General features: G+C 40.9%; 1 protein-coding gene across 2 annotated transcripts in view; it reads left to right on the top strand.

The window, feature by feature from the left end:
• Positions 1-15,332, top strand: part of B3GLCT (beta 3-glucosyltransferase) — a 179,847-nt gene that overhangs the window by 74,491 nt on the left and 90,024 nt on the right. For both annotated transcript variants that reach the window (XM_080658983.1, XM_080658984.1), the window contains exon 7: positions 12,937-13,073. In XM_080658983.1, coding sequence (XP_080515109.1) covers positions 12,937-13,073 — 137 coding nt within the window. The remainder of the gene's footprint in view (positions 1-12,936; positions 13,074-15,332) is intronic.

The raw sequence follows: 15,332 nt of genomic DNA, 5'->3' as shown, positions 1-15,332 counted from the left end.
AGAAGATTTTGACTACGAGGTTTTTAAAACTAATAAAGTAATTTAAAATGAAAGAGAATGGAATAATAGTTGAATATCTGGAAGCAATGTTAAATAATTCTCTTTAAGTTTTGTAGCTTTCAGAGGGATGGAACTTACCATGAGCTGTTCTTAAATGAAAAGAAAAACCTACTTATGTATGCTAACAGTTTCAGAAAGTTCAAAAACTATAACCCAGAATTAAGTTATGTTTCTCTTTATGAACAGTAACCACATAGTATTTTAGATATGAAATATATTTTGAGTACCACTGTGATAGCAGGGCACACAGGCAAGGGTCCTGACCACATGAATGGTACAGGATAATAGGAAAACAACAGACCATTAAAGAAGCAATTACAGTTAAAAGTGAGACATTTTTTAATAAGGGAAATGTGAGGCGCTATTAGAAGGACATAGCTGGGCATCATATTTAATCTGGAAGGGTCACAAGTGGAATTGAAATTTAATCTGAGTCACGTAGGATGAGTAGGAATTAACAGGAGAGAAAGTGTTCTAAGCAGTTATATGTAAGAAGGTCTGGAGGTGAGAAGGGATGCATCTTATGTTAGATTCTTTGCTACTTTCATAGTCTTTTGGTTGATGTGTCCTCGTTCCCCCCACCCTCCTCTACCTTCCCTCTGAGGTTTGACGGTTTGATCAATGCTTCTCTGTCTCTGGATCTGTTTTTGGTCATCAGTTTTTGTTGTTCATTATATTCTACAAATGAGTGAGAACATGTGATATTTATCTTTCTCTAACTGGCTTATTTCGCTTAGCATAATGCTCTGCAGTTCCATCCATGTTGTTGCAAATGGTAAGATTTCCTTCTTTTTTACAGCAGTGTAGTATTCCATTGTGTAGATGTACCACAGTTTTTTAATCCTCTTATCTGCTGATGGGCACTTAGGCTGTTTCCATATCATAGCTATGGTAAATTGTGCTGCTATGAACATAGGGGTGCATATATCCTTTCTGATTGGTGTTTCTAGTTTCTTGGGATATATTCCTAGAAGCAGGATCACTGGGTCAAATGGCAGTTCCATTTTCAGTTTTTTGAGGAAACTCCATACTGTTCTCCACAGTGGCTGCACCAGTCTGCATTCCCACCAGCAGTGCAAAAGAGTTCCTTTTTCTCCGCATCCTCGCCAACACTTGTCGTTTGTTGATCTGTTGATGATAGCCATTCTGACAGGTGTGAGATAGTACCACATTGTCATTTTATTTGCATCTGTCAGATGATTAGTGACTTTGAGCATGTTTTCACATGTCTCTTGGCCTTCCATATGTCCTCTTTCAAAAAGTATATTTTTAGGTCCATTTCCCATTTTTTGATTGTATTGTTTATCTTCCTTTTGTTAAATTGTATGATTTCCCTGTAAATGTTGGAGATTAAACCCTTATTGGTGATAACATTGGCAAATATGTTCTCCCATGCAGTGGGCTTTCTTGTTGTTTTGTTGATTGTTTCTTTTGCTGTGCAGAAGCTTTTTATTTTGATGTAGTCCCATTTGTTTATTTTCTCTTTAGTTGCCATTGCCCTAGGACAGTGGTCGGCAAACTCATTAGTCAACAGAGCCAAATATCAACAGTACAACGATTGAAATTTCTTTTGAGAGCCAAATTTTTTAAACTTAAACTTCTTCTAACGCCACTTCTTCAAAATAGACTCGCCCAGGCCGTGGTATTTTGTGGAAAAGCCACACTCAAGGGGCCAAAGAGCTGCATGTGGCTTGCGAGCCACAGTTTGCCGACCATGGCCCTAGGAGTTGTACCGGTGAAGATACTGCTTCGGCATATGTCTGAGATTTTGCTGCCTGCGGGTTCCTCTAATATTTTTATGGTTTCCCATCTTATTGGCTCTTGTTTACTTCTAATCCCTAGCACTAGCGGAGTATTGAATACTTAATAGGTGGTCAATAAACACTTGTGAACAACTGAGTAATCCTGTGAGGTCAGCTTTCCTCCTGGGCTCCGTACAGTGCCCCTGCAGGTGTAGAGGGCTGACTCAGAGACATCTTGGGAATAAATCAAGCTTCTCTGTTCTGGAGAAGCCTAGGTTACACGCTGATCACCTTATAGAATTCTTTAAACTTGGAATAAACAGAATGGGCCATTTCTGATACTAATGGATGCCAGCCTGGCCCACCCATGTTCTGATGCCCACTCAGAACTGGGTCAGGTTTAATGAGGACACTGGGAAGGAAAGGTGGCTTTTGGCTGCCTGTTTGGTTTGTTGACAATAGACCCTAAAAGCTGGGGGACAGTGAACATTAGATTTCTCAAACACTAGAATGTTTGTTACTGTCATAAAACCGCCAGTTTCGATGTTGTTTAAATGCTTGAAGGATCCATTGTAGTTTTTCTGCATGATTTGCTTTCTGAAAAGATAAAGTATAATTGAATGAGCAAGTTGTTAGGTTAAAAAAAATTCCTTCAAAGGAGAGAAGAATTATGACCATGTCTGAGCTGATGCTAACCAGCATCTATGTACCTTTTGCCATGTTTTATGTAAAACATTTGTTATGCGTTTATGTTTCCTTTTGACTTGGGAAAAACTCCCAAATCTTTTTCAGGATGTAGGAGTTTTAATCTCCTCCAAGTGTTCATTTCACCTGGAGATTATTTTTCCATTATCCATAGCTCTAATTCTCTTCAGAAGAAGGTGACTCACAGTGCTTTTTAATGAAAATTGGAATAAATTCAAAAGTTCAAAGCAAGTTCATGAAAAGCAAGAACAGAGTAAAAGTGAGATGGTTCCCCCTCTTTTCTGAACTCTGCCATAGGAAAAAAATCTAGGCTGCTTTATTTCTTTTAAAGCTAGCACTTAGGAGTAAGAATTACATAATGTTGAAATTAACTCAAACCAGTGTTGTCCCTCCCCCACTCTCCCCCCTGCTATTTGACATTTTAGAAATAAAAGTATAAAGCAAGTCTGGCTTGGCTATTGACACAAATAAACTACACAAAAATAATATGATGTAATGTGGTAGAGTATCAGTTACTTTGTTTTATTCTGACATTTTCTCCTTCAATATCTTCCTGTCATTCTTACTAATGCAAATTTATGCTGTTGTACAATATTTAAAAAATTAAATCTTTATTAAAATAATTAATCTTTGTTAAATTGCCTTTCCAGGTTATTTCTATAAATTTTCATATCTTGATGAAGTCTTTCTTTTTCCCACTGTATGCCTTTAATATAAGTGTGCATATGCTGACATGTCTTGACTAATTTTTTTGCATTATTCTACTACAGTTTGTTGGCAGTAATTACAATTTTTAATGTCTATTTACAATTTTATCTTATAAATGTGCCACAAGCAATTCCTATTATTGAATGTTTAAATTGGCATTTTTTCTTTTTTCTTTCTCTCTATAATACATACACATTTTTAATTTTTACTTTAGAGGTATCAGAATAGTGCCTGAATCCTGTTACACTTCCAGAATACAAAATTTTTTAATACATGGAGCTGATACACATGATTTGTACGTAATAGCAACCTGAGAATAATGAAAGAAAAATATTTTACAGATTTAAATAAAGAACTTTACTATAATTAAGATTTAAACATCCATTGCTATCACACATACATGTTAAGAAGTGCTGTATAAGTTCCTATAGAGACTTATATACATAATTAATACTTACTGTTAGTTATTTTGCCTCAAGTTTAACATCTTCCAAACCATAGGTAATATTTTCTTTGAATTAATCAATATACATTTTGAATATATAATCAGCAGAAAATCTTACGTAACCTGACGTAACCTGACACTCAAAGAAACCAGCTATTATTTCTTGGATGTTCTAAATATTTTTGAAGGCAGACAAATATATGTTTTAAAAGTTAAAAACTCAACAGGATCTATGTCTTTTTTAAAAAATCTTTATTTTTGAAAGTATTACATATGTGCCCCCCACTGAACCCTTCTAGCCCACCCCGCCTCCCACCCCAGGCCTTCACCAGCCTATTGTCTGTGTCCATGGGTTATGCATATATGCATACAAGTTCTTCAGTTGATCTCTTCCCACTCATCCACCCTCCTCTGCCTCTGGAACTATGTTTTTGATACAACTTTACATATTCTTCATTTTTAAACAAGCAGTGACTATCTCTTTTGGATTTTCATTGCTAAGACAAGGCCTATAATACATAGCAGATAATCCTATATAATAAAAGAGTAATATGCAAATTAACCACCACTCCGCCACACCCACAAGCCACGCCAACAAGCCAATCAGGAGCAAATATGCAAATAAACTCAACCAAGATGGCTACGGCCACAGAGAACAGGAGGGAGGCTTGGGTTTCCCCGGCGATGGAGGAAGCCAAGCTTTCCGCCTGCCCTTGCTGGCCCAGGCCTCCACTCAAGGCTACAAAGTTTCAATGATAGAAGATACATAAACCCAAACAGAAATGGCGGCAGCCACGGAGCTGGAAAGAGCAGGAGGCTAGGGTTGCCCCCGGCGATGGAGGAAGCCAAGCTTTCCGCACACCCTGGCTGGCCCAGGCCTCCGCTTAAGGCTACAAAGTTTCAATTATAGAAGATACATAACCCCCCCAAAAAATGGCTGCTGCCATGGAGCAAGCAGAAGGCTTGGCTCCGCTCCAGGCTACAAAGTTTCAATTGTAGAAGATAAATAAACCCCAGATACCAGGGCCTCCACTTGGGTCTCCAGGGGGCGTGGCTGGCCTGCAAACCACCACAGGCCCCTCACCCAGGCCGCCCCACGCCCCAAGGGAACCCCCACCCTGATCCGGGACACCCTTCAGGGCAAACCAGCTGGCCCCCACCTGTGCACCAGGCCTCTATCCTACCTAATAAAAGAGTAATATGCAGATTGACCATCACTCCAACACACAAGATGGCTGCCCCCATGTGGTCAAAGATCCTGCCCCCATGTGGACACAAGATGGCCAGCAGGGGAGGGCAGTTGGGAGGGACCAGGCCTGCAAGGGAGAGCAGTTGGGGGCGATCAAGCCTGCAGGGGAGGGCAGTTAGGGGTGACCAAGCCGGCAGAGGAGGGAAGTTGGGGGCGACCAGTCCTACAGGGGAAGGCAGTTAGGGGCAAACAGGCTGGCAGGGGAACTGTTAGGCATCAATCAGGCTGGCAGGGGAGTGGTTAGGGGTGAACAGGCTGGCAGGTAGAAGTGGTTAGGGGCAATCAGGAAGGCAGGCAGGCAAGCAGTTGGGAGCCAGCAGTCCTGGATTGTGAGAGGGATCCCAGATTGGAGAGGGTCCAGGCTGGGGTGAAGGACACCCCCTCCCCCATGCACGAATTTTGTGCACCGAGCCTCTAGTTATTTATAAAATGAATAATATCTTGGAATTTATTCAATTTTTAAGGATCCAATATTATAAAATTTCCTATAATTATGTGATTTAAAAATGAACATATACCTATTAAGAAATGTAGTAAAAATTGTTTAATCACTTTAGAGCAGTCAAAATACAACACTAAGATTGGTGTCTTGGTGTCTGAAAGCAATCATTTTGCCATATGCATCTTAATCTTTTATTTCATTCATTTTAAGTTGATGGTTAATTCAAAAACTGAGTTTTAATCAAAGTTGTTTTTAAACATTGTCATAATTTCACGTTGAAGAGTCAAATCAATGGCACTAGCCATTGCTTCTCTCCTCCTCTACTCTTGCTCTCTCCTCCTTGCTCTAAATTATAGTCTTTGAGAAGTCAGAGTTTACTGTTCTCTTGAGCTACCAATGACTGCTGATGTTCTTTTTGCTCATCTCCAAGGCACTTGTTTTGCATCTTACTTGAAAAATATTATAGAGTGAATCCAGGGTACCTCTGATTTTCTTGAAATACTTTTGCTTCCTCTGTATTCTGTTCCAGATGTTTCCATATTAGTTCCTGTGTTTGAGCTTTTACTTCCTTTTCTATTGCTGCTTTTCTGAATTGGTTGAAGAGCTCACCTGAGGACATCTGACATTTTGACTGGTTTGCCTAACTTTTCTAAGAGTCTGTATTCTTGATTTGTATATCCTTCTGTACAGAAACTTGACATTCACACTGGAAAACCATTGTGTCATCACCAGACGGATGTATCACAGTTAGGCCAGTCAAGTGATTTTTCAAATCACATGAGGGAGGCAGGATTTATAAAGGTGAAATGTTTTTTACACTCTGCATATGTTGTAATTCTTGATTATTAGTGCTAACTTGTGGTGATTTGGTGGTACTCCACTTGAATGTGTAGTCTGATAAAAGAGGGCAATAGAATAAGAGGTTGTGTCTTGCATAGAAGATTGTATCTTTACTTTCTCTTTAGAAGGAGAATCATTCTGTTCCACTTCAGTAAATTTAGGTAACATTTCTGATTCGGAATCACTGCTGTCCGAAGAAACTGAATCACTGCTACTACTTTCAGACTCTGATGAACTGGGGCTGCTTTCACTCATTTGGGAACAAATTTCAACACTAGTCTTGGATGATGGAGTTTTCTCAGATTTTGGTTGACATTTTCTAGAATTTAACTCATTATTGACATCCAGTAATCACTTTTTCAACTCCTATTTTTTTCTGTGAATGAAGTTCTTCATTGAACTTCATTATTTTCTTACCATGAGGTTTTAGTGGTCTTTTTCTTAGACATGCAGCAACATATTTTTCTAGCTACCTCAGTGTTGTTGTTTGCAGGGTTTCAAAGTCTATCTCTATCTCATCAGGGTTGGACTTTCTCAGTGAAGGCTGTCTTGATTGTATAATATGAACAACTTTTCCAAATTTATCTCCAGGAAATTTGTTTCTATTCAAACTCAATCGCCTTTTCTCTTTATAGCGTTATCTTCATCCTCAGATTTCAGAGCCAACACTAGTTGTTTCCTCTTTTTTGGCTGATTGCTCTTGGATTTTTCTTTTAATTTCATTTGCTTAAACTTTTTTTCTTGGATTTTCATCTGTTTTATTAACATTTTCTTTTATCCTTTCCCTTTTATTATTTTTTAAAAATTTATTTATTTCAGAGAGGAAAGGAGAGAGATATAGAAACATCAAGGATAAAGAAGTAAAGAAGAAAGCACTGGTAGGAGGGGCGGAGGCATGGAACCAGATGGTCCAGCACCCACGTGTGGCATTTTTTTAATTGGGAGGGATATCTCCAAGGCCTCCCATGAGGAGCAAGGGGTCCCAGCTACACACCAGACCCCCAGCCCAGGGTTCCAGAAGAGAAGTCCCTGTAACTTCAGGATGTAAAAACCAGTCTGATTGTGGCTGAGTGACACGGAGACTGCTGAAATCCCAGGTGTTCCTCTTAAAGGGCCTGTGCAAAACTTACAGTCTTGCTTCCTCTGAGCTCCAGCATTGGGCAGCGACTTTGGGGGAATCCAGGGACATACAGGGAGGAACTGGACTGTCAGACATCAGAGCAGGAGCTTGGGGGCAGCTTTCTCCCAGGCAGGGTTGCTCGCTGGGGTCATTATTCCTGTGCTGGGACCTCTCCCATTGCAGAGCTGACTGACTGGCAGCCATATCTGAGTTTTCATTAGTGTGGCCCCACACTGTTCCTTCCACCCTGGTGATTCCCTGAGACTCAGTCCCATCAAATTTCAGCCCCACCCAAGCTGTTTGCAGCTGCCTTTCCATACGAATGCCCTATTCTTTACACAAGCAGGAGCTGGAGTTAGCATGCCCCAAACCTATCAATAAAAGGCCTAAGACCTGGCACTAGCACCAGCCTGCCTTCCTAGATGGCTGGGCCTTGTCTGGGCACTTACTAGCCCAGTATAAATAGCAGCCATCTGCAGATCTCCCTGTATCTCCTGCCAGATGGCCCCAGGCAATGGCTGACTTTGCACCTCCCAGGAGGCCCCAGAGCCAGTGTGCCCCGTGGACAGCTTCAGACCATTCCAGATTACAGCTCTGCACATCCATAAGTGACACATTCAAGAGGCAGACTCAGTGAGCACCAAAGCCCCACTGAAGCAAATCCTGCTTCATAGGGGTATCTACTGCATTGCAGCTCTTTGTAGACACAGCTGGTTCTCACAGCCAATTGGCCTGGAGGCCAGTTTCTCCCAGTGACGCCAACAGCAATCAAGGCTGAACTACAACAAGACTGTGCACACAGCCCACACAGGGGCACACCTAGAGTGTCCAGCTCAGGTGACTGGGGGTACTGAGCCACTGGGCCTTACAGGACACGTAATACACAAGGCAACTCTACCAATTCCAGGAGACATAACAGCTCTATCTAATACATAGACACAAACACAGGGAGGTAGCCAAAATGCAGAGATAAAGAAACATGTTACAAATGAAAGAAATGGAAGAAAGCAAACTACTGGATACAGAGTTCAATACCATGGTTATAAGGTTACTCAAGGAGCTTCAAGGGACTTAATACATTTCAAGGGACTTAATGAGACTTTCAAGGATCTTAGTGAGAATTTCAAAGACATGAAAAAGGACCAGTCAGAAATTAAGCATATACTAACTGAAGTAAAGAATAATTTACAGGCATTCAACAGTAGAAGAGAGTATTCCAAGAATCAAATTAACGATTTGGAATATGTGGAAGCAAAAAACACCCAATCAGAAGAGCAAAAAGAAAAAAGAATACAAAACTTTGAAGATAGTGTAGGGAGCCTCTGGTACAACTTCAAGTGTACCAACATTCGTATTATGGGGGTGCCAGAAGGAGAAGAGAGAGAGAAAGATATGGAAAACCTATTTGAAGAACTAATGACAGAAAACTTCCCCTATCTAGTGAAAGAAATAGACGTATAAGTCCAGGAAGTTATGAGAGTGCCAAGCAAGAGGAATCCAAAGAGGACCACACCAAGACATCATAATTAAAATGCCAAGGGTTAAAGACAAAGAGAGAGCCTTAAAAGCAGCAAGAGAAAAGCAGTTAGTTAGCTACAAGGGAGCACCCATACTACTATCAGCTGATTTCTCAACAGAAACTATGCAGGCCAGAAGGGAGTGGCAAGAAATACTCAAAGTGATAAAAAGCAAGGACATACAACCAAGATCACCTACCCAGCAAAACTATCATTTAGAATTGAAGGTCAGATAAAGAGCTTCACAGACAAGAAAAAGCTAAAGGAGTTCATCACCACCAAACCAGTATTACATGAAATGTTGAGGGGTATTCTTTAGGAAGAGGAAGAGGGGGAGGAGAAGGAGGAGGAGGAGGAAGAAAAAAATATGAACAAAAAAATGGCAATAAATACATATCTATCAACAGTTATGTAAAAATAAAAATAAATGAACAAGGAATCTAATGAATAAAATAAACTGATGAATAAAATAGAATCAGAGGCATGGAAACATGGAACTGATGAATCTCAGAGGGAAGGTAGGGTGGGCAGGAAGAGATTAATCAAAGATCTTATATGCATATATGCATTACCTGTTGCCCAGTGATTACTTAATATCTTTATAAAGTATCAAGAAGAAAAACGTCAGGTGGAATTATAAACCTAAACATACAGGTTATATTTATTTATGGCCCGTTGCTGACTTGACCAACACTAAGTCTCTGAAGGTATTTATGACACAACCACAACTGAAAGGGGCTCTTAAAAGTCAGTACTGTATCCCTCCTGCTTTTATTTTTAGATTAGGAATTGAGAGTGAGGTGATGATGGTTGGAAAGAGAAAATATGTAAAATTATTAGAACTTAGGCTTCTTGGTTTAAATTATATACTTTAGTTTCTTTCTTTCTTTCTTTCTTTTTTTTTTTTGTTAGGGGGTGGTTGCCTTTTAAAGCTGTCCTGGGCTTGCTTTTAACAAAAAACTAGTGAGCACCTAGTACATGTTAGGTGTTCTGGGAACACAGTAGTGAGCAGAATGGACAAGAGCCCTGCCCACAGGCAGGGGTTATTCTTGTTGCAGGAAAGATAAGTAATAAGCAAAAATGCAAATAATGTGTAAGATGATTATTGGTGCTATGGAGAAATTAGGGGTGGGCTTATTCTATGTAGTATGTTCAGGGAACATCTCACTGATCAGGTCACATTTGAGCAGAGGGTGAAGAAACCAAGGGAGTGAGCCATGTGCTCCTTACTTTTATATCAAACTGCCTAATTAATACCTCCAATTATTCATCTAATAGGAACCTCAAATTCAATATGTCCAAAACTGAACTCTTAATGACCCTTTAAACCCCTTGCATCTTTAGTCTTTCTCATCTCAGAAATGGCATTACCATCTATCTAGTAGTTGCTCATATGAAAAACCTAGCATCATGACTGATTCCTCTTTTTTCCTCAATCCTATGTTGGCATGTTCAGTTGACTCTACCTCCAAAATGCACCTCTCATTCATCCTCTCTCCATATTTAATACTACCACTCTGATGCTTTCATCATCTCTTGCTTGACCATTATTAGAGCCTCCTAGCTCATCTCCTTGTTTCTGCTCTTGCCATGTTAATACTCTAGCCTCTCTATAATTCCGTTGATAATCATTTACCTGCTTGAAAACTTCCAGTGGTTTCCCCTTCCACCTGAGATATTTTCACTAGATACAGCATTTTTGGTTGGCCGAAGTCCTCTATCACTGTAAAGATATTATTTTACTGTCTTTCAGATTCTATTTTTTCTGTTTAAACGTCTGCTGTATGTCTTATTTTTATTCCTTTGAAAGAAATATGTATATCCTTCCCAACTACTTTTAAGATTTTCTGTATATGATCTTTCAACCAAAATATACCTATGTGCAGTTTTCTTTGTTTTTGTCTTTTTAAATTTTAATTATTTTATTTATTGAGAGAGAGAGAGAGAGAGAGAGAGAGAGAGAGAGAGAGAGAGAGATTTGTTGTTCTACTTATTTATGCATTCATCAGTTGATGATGCAACCCGAAAGCTTGGCGTATCAGGAGAGTGCTCTAACCAACTGAGCTACCTGGCCAGGGCCTTTTTGTATTTGTCTTGATTGGGGTTTATAGAGCTTCTTGAATCTATGGCTTGATGACTTTTGTTAGTTTTAAAAGATTCTAAGCCTGTATTTCTATAAAAATTGATTCTATTTCATTCTTTTTCTCCTTCTATTCTGGGTTTCCTATTTCATATATTTTAGATCTTTTCATGGTGTCCCATATTGCTCTTATGCTCTTCTTTGTACTTTCCTACTTTTGATTTTTTTTTTTTTTTTTTTGTATGTCAATCTGGATTTTTTTTTTTTTACTGTCTTGCCTTAGAGGTCACTAAACCTCCCTTCTCTTGTGTCTAATATCCTCTTGAATTTCTCACTTCACTTACTGTATTATGCAATTTGGGAATTTCCATTTGAGTCTTGTTTATATATTCTAGTTCTTTGGTAAAATTCTTCATCTTTTCATCTATTTCATTAAATATATGAATCATATTTATGTTTTTGATAACTGCAAAATCTGATTTATCTGTGGGTTTCTGTTTTTTATTTTTTGTTTGTTTTTGGTGTGATCTTGTTGCTTGTCATGCCTGGTCATTTTTCACGAAACAGCAGATATTTTATGTGAAAAATGAAAGAGTCTGTGGATGATAACCCATCCTACAGGAGAAATTAATATTCTAGGTTGTAGACCTTGTTTGGACAGGTCTATGTCCTTACTCTTAGACCCCTTCTCCCCTGGCAGACCCTGTACTTCAGCGTGGGGCTCCCCTGCATCACTGCTGAAGTCTGCCCAGCTCTTTAGCCTCTCCACTGCCGCTTTCCACTTACTTCTTGATTTTTCCTTTGGCTTTGATATTGAAGAAAGATTACATGTGGAATTTTGGGCTCACTTTACTGGGATCCTCTTAAATCTCTACCTTTTGGGCAATCTCCAGCTCCAGCCTCTGTTCAGTCTAGTGAGGTTGCAGAGTCCTCAGCTGCTGCTTTCTGTGGTGTGTTTCTCTCTGCTCTGGGAATCAGCAAATCCTGAGAGTAAAAGGAGATGAATATGGAGTTTCCATGGATGGGCACATCTTCTCTCTGGGATATTAGCCCTTACTCTCTTTGTTGTTTTCTGATGCTCTCAATCACTTTCTTTAAGTAATTTCTCCAGCTTTTATACTTGTCATCAGTGGGAGAGTAGGCCTGAGCCAGGCTATTCTGTTGTGGCCAGAAGTGGGAGTCTTCCATTACATTTAGAATAAAGTCTATGTTGTATTCCACTGGCATGTAAAACCCACTCTTGTCTATCTTCTGCCTTTCTCTTATACCTTGTTTCTTAACTCCCAGTATATTCTAATCCCACTAGATTGCCTTCTTTCATCAAATGTATCAAGCTCTTTCCCATCTGAGGGATTTTGTATTAACTGCCTTGACTGTTATTCCCCAGATTTGTGCATAGCTAGCTCCTTGATAGTACCTGCTCTTTAGTTCAATTGTTACTTCTTTCCAAGGTAGTCCCCTGGTCACTGTGTACATTTTCATCATAGCACATTGCAGTCACTATCTGAACTCACTTTATTTCCTTATTTTCTGTCTTCCTACTATTGTGTAAGCTATGTTCCTGTCTGGTGTGGAATCAAAGTTAAATGGTAATTGATAATAACTAATAATATATGTTAATGGAGTAAATGAACGAATAAATGAATAAAATAGGCACTGATTCTGGAAGGAATTTTCAAATTCTTTGTGAACTTCCATGGGGTATAAGGTAAACTGTTTTCTTTGACTTAATAATGTTTCAATATGGAATATTTTATAAAATACTACTTATATAGTTATGGTATAATGACTAGATTTTATTTATTCTGATGATATATTAAATTACTCTCTTTATAGACAAAAATTATGCTCTGTTAACTGTCATAAATATTAGTTATATTTTTGTCAAGAAAATTAAAAAATATATAATCTGTGCTAATTCTCTATTACCTCAAATATTTAATTAACTAAAACTACTTATATGACTGTTTTTGGTGTGACATGAAATGTTTTTTTTTTTAAATGACATTTTATATCTTTATTTAACAGGACTGGTTTTTAGGAAAAGCATTACATGATGAAGAATCTACAATAATTCACCATTATGCCTTTTCTGAAGATCCTACAATTTTTAAATACCCAGATTTTGCTGCTGGCTGGGCCCTTAGTATTCCACTTTTAAACAAGTAAGAATTTATTAGATTTTTTAATTTTGTTGAGTGTTATAATTGATGGATCTTAAATAGGTTTTCAGCCAGAGGCAGTGTGGGGTACAGCGGAAAGTTCTGGAGGGCTCTTTTCTTCTGCCTCATCACTTACTAGTCCCTTCAGACTCATCTCTCAACCCCTCTGTGCTTCCTTATTACTCACCTGCAAAATAAGGTGAATAATAAAATGTGATAGTGAACACACAATACAATATACAAGTGATGGATTATATACCTGAAACCTACAATATATAATTTTATTAACCAATGTTATCCCAATATATTCAATAAAAATTAAAACAAACAAAAAATAAATCGTGAGACTAAGGGAGGGCACATACATGCTCTGAGAAGTCTACCTTCATGTGTTATTACTGTTGTTGCCCTGGCTGGTGTGTCTCATTGGTTGAGCATCGACCTTTGTACCAAAAGGTTACCGGTTCAATTCTTGTCAGGGCACGTAACCAGGTTGTGGGTTTGATTCTTGGTCAGGGTGCATGAAGGAGGCAACTAATCAATGTTTTTCTCTCATATCAATGTTTCTTTCCCTCTCCCTCACTATTTAAAAATCTCTCTCTATATATATAGATAGATATATAGATATATGTACACATACTAGAGGCCTGGTACATGAATTTGTGCACCAGTGGGGTCCCTCGGCTTTGTCTGCAGGATCAGGCCAAAACCATCTCTCCAACATCCCCTGAGGGGTCCCGGATTGTGAGAGGGTGCAGGTCAGGCCAAGGGACCCCACCAGTTCACAACTGGGGCCAGGGAGGGATGTAGGAGGTTGGCCAGCTGAGGAGGGACCATGGGAGGGCTCCAGGGCATGTCCGGCCTATCTCAGTCCCCATTGGCCGGACCCCAGCAACAAGCTATCATGCCAGTCAGAGCATCTGCCCCCTGGTGGTCAGTGCACGTCATAGTCAGCAGTTGAGCGGTCTTAGCATATCATTAGCATATTACGCTTTGATTGGTTGACTGGATGACCAGACACTTAGCATATTAGGCTTTTATTATATAGGACATATATTATATATGTATATATACATACACATACACACACATATTAGAGGCCCGGTGCATGAAATTCGTGCATGGGGCAGGGGGTGTCCCTCAGCCCAGCCTGTACCCTCTCCAATCTGGGACCCCTCGAGGGATGTCGGGCCTAAATGGGCAGTTGGACATCCCTCTCACAATCCAGGACTGCTGGCTCCCAACTGCTCACCTGCCTGCCTTCCTGATTGCCCCTAACCGCTTCTGCCTGCCAGCCTGATCACCCCCTAACCACTCCCCTGCCAGCCTGATTGATGCCTAACTGCTCCTCTGCAAGCCTGTTTTCCCCTAACTGCCCTCCCTTACAGGCCTGGTCCCCCCTAACTGCCCTCCCCTGCAGGCCTGGTCACCCCTAACTGCCCTCCCCTGCAGGCCTGGTCACCCCTAACTGCCCTCCCCTGCAGGCCTGGTCACCCCCAACTGCTCTCCCCTGCAGGCCTGGGTCCCCCCCAACTACCCTCCCCTGCAGGCCTGGTCACCCCTAACTGCCCTCCCCTGCAGGCCTGGTTCCCCCCAACTGCTCTCCCCTGCAGGCCTGGGTCCCTCCCAACTGCCTTTCCCTGCAGGACTGGTCGCCCCCAACTTCTCTCCTCTGCTGGCTTGGTCACCCCTAACTGCCCTTCCCTGCAGGCTTGATCGCCCACAACTGCCCTCCCTTGCAGGCCTGGTCCCTCCCAACTGCCCTCCCTTGCTGGCCATCTTGTGGTGGCCATCTTGTGTCCACATGGGGGCATCCATCTTGTGTGTTGGAGTGATGGTCAATCTGCATATTACTCTTTTATTAGATAGGATAGAGGCCTGGTGCACGGGTGGGGGCCAGCTGGTTTGTCCTGAAGGGTGTCCCGGATCAGGATGGGGGTTCCCTTGGGGCGTGGGGCGGCCTGGGAGAGGGGCCTGTGGTGGTTTGCAGGCTGGCCACGCCCCCTGGCAACCCAAGCGGAGGCCCTGGTATCTGGGGTTTATTTATCTTCTACAATTGAAACTTTGTAGCCTGGAGCGGAGCCAAGCCTTCTGCTTGCTCTGTGGCGGCAGCCATTTCTGTTGGGATTTATGTATCTTCTATAATTGAAACTTTATAGCCTTAAGCGGAGGCCTGGGCCTGCCAGGGTGTTGGAAAGCTTGGCTTCCTCCATCGCCGGGGGCAGCCCTAGCCTCCTGCTCTTTCCAGCTCCGTGGCTGCCG

The sequence above is a fragment of the Plecotus auritus genome, assembly GCF_963455305.1.
Source record: "Plecotus auritus genome assembly, chromosome: 3".
NCBI classification, from domain to species: domain Eukaryota; kingdom Metazoa; phylum Chordata; class Mammalia; order Chiroptera; family Vespertilionidae; genus Plecotus; species Plecotus auritus.
Note: the sequence above shows the minus strand (reverse complement) of the source record. Positions and strands in the feature narration are given on the sequence as shown.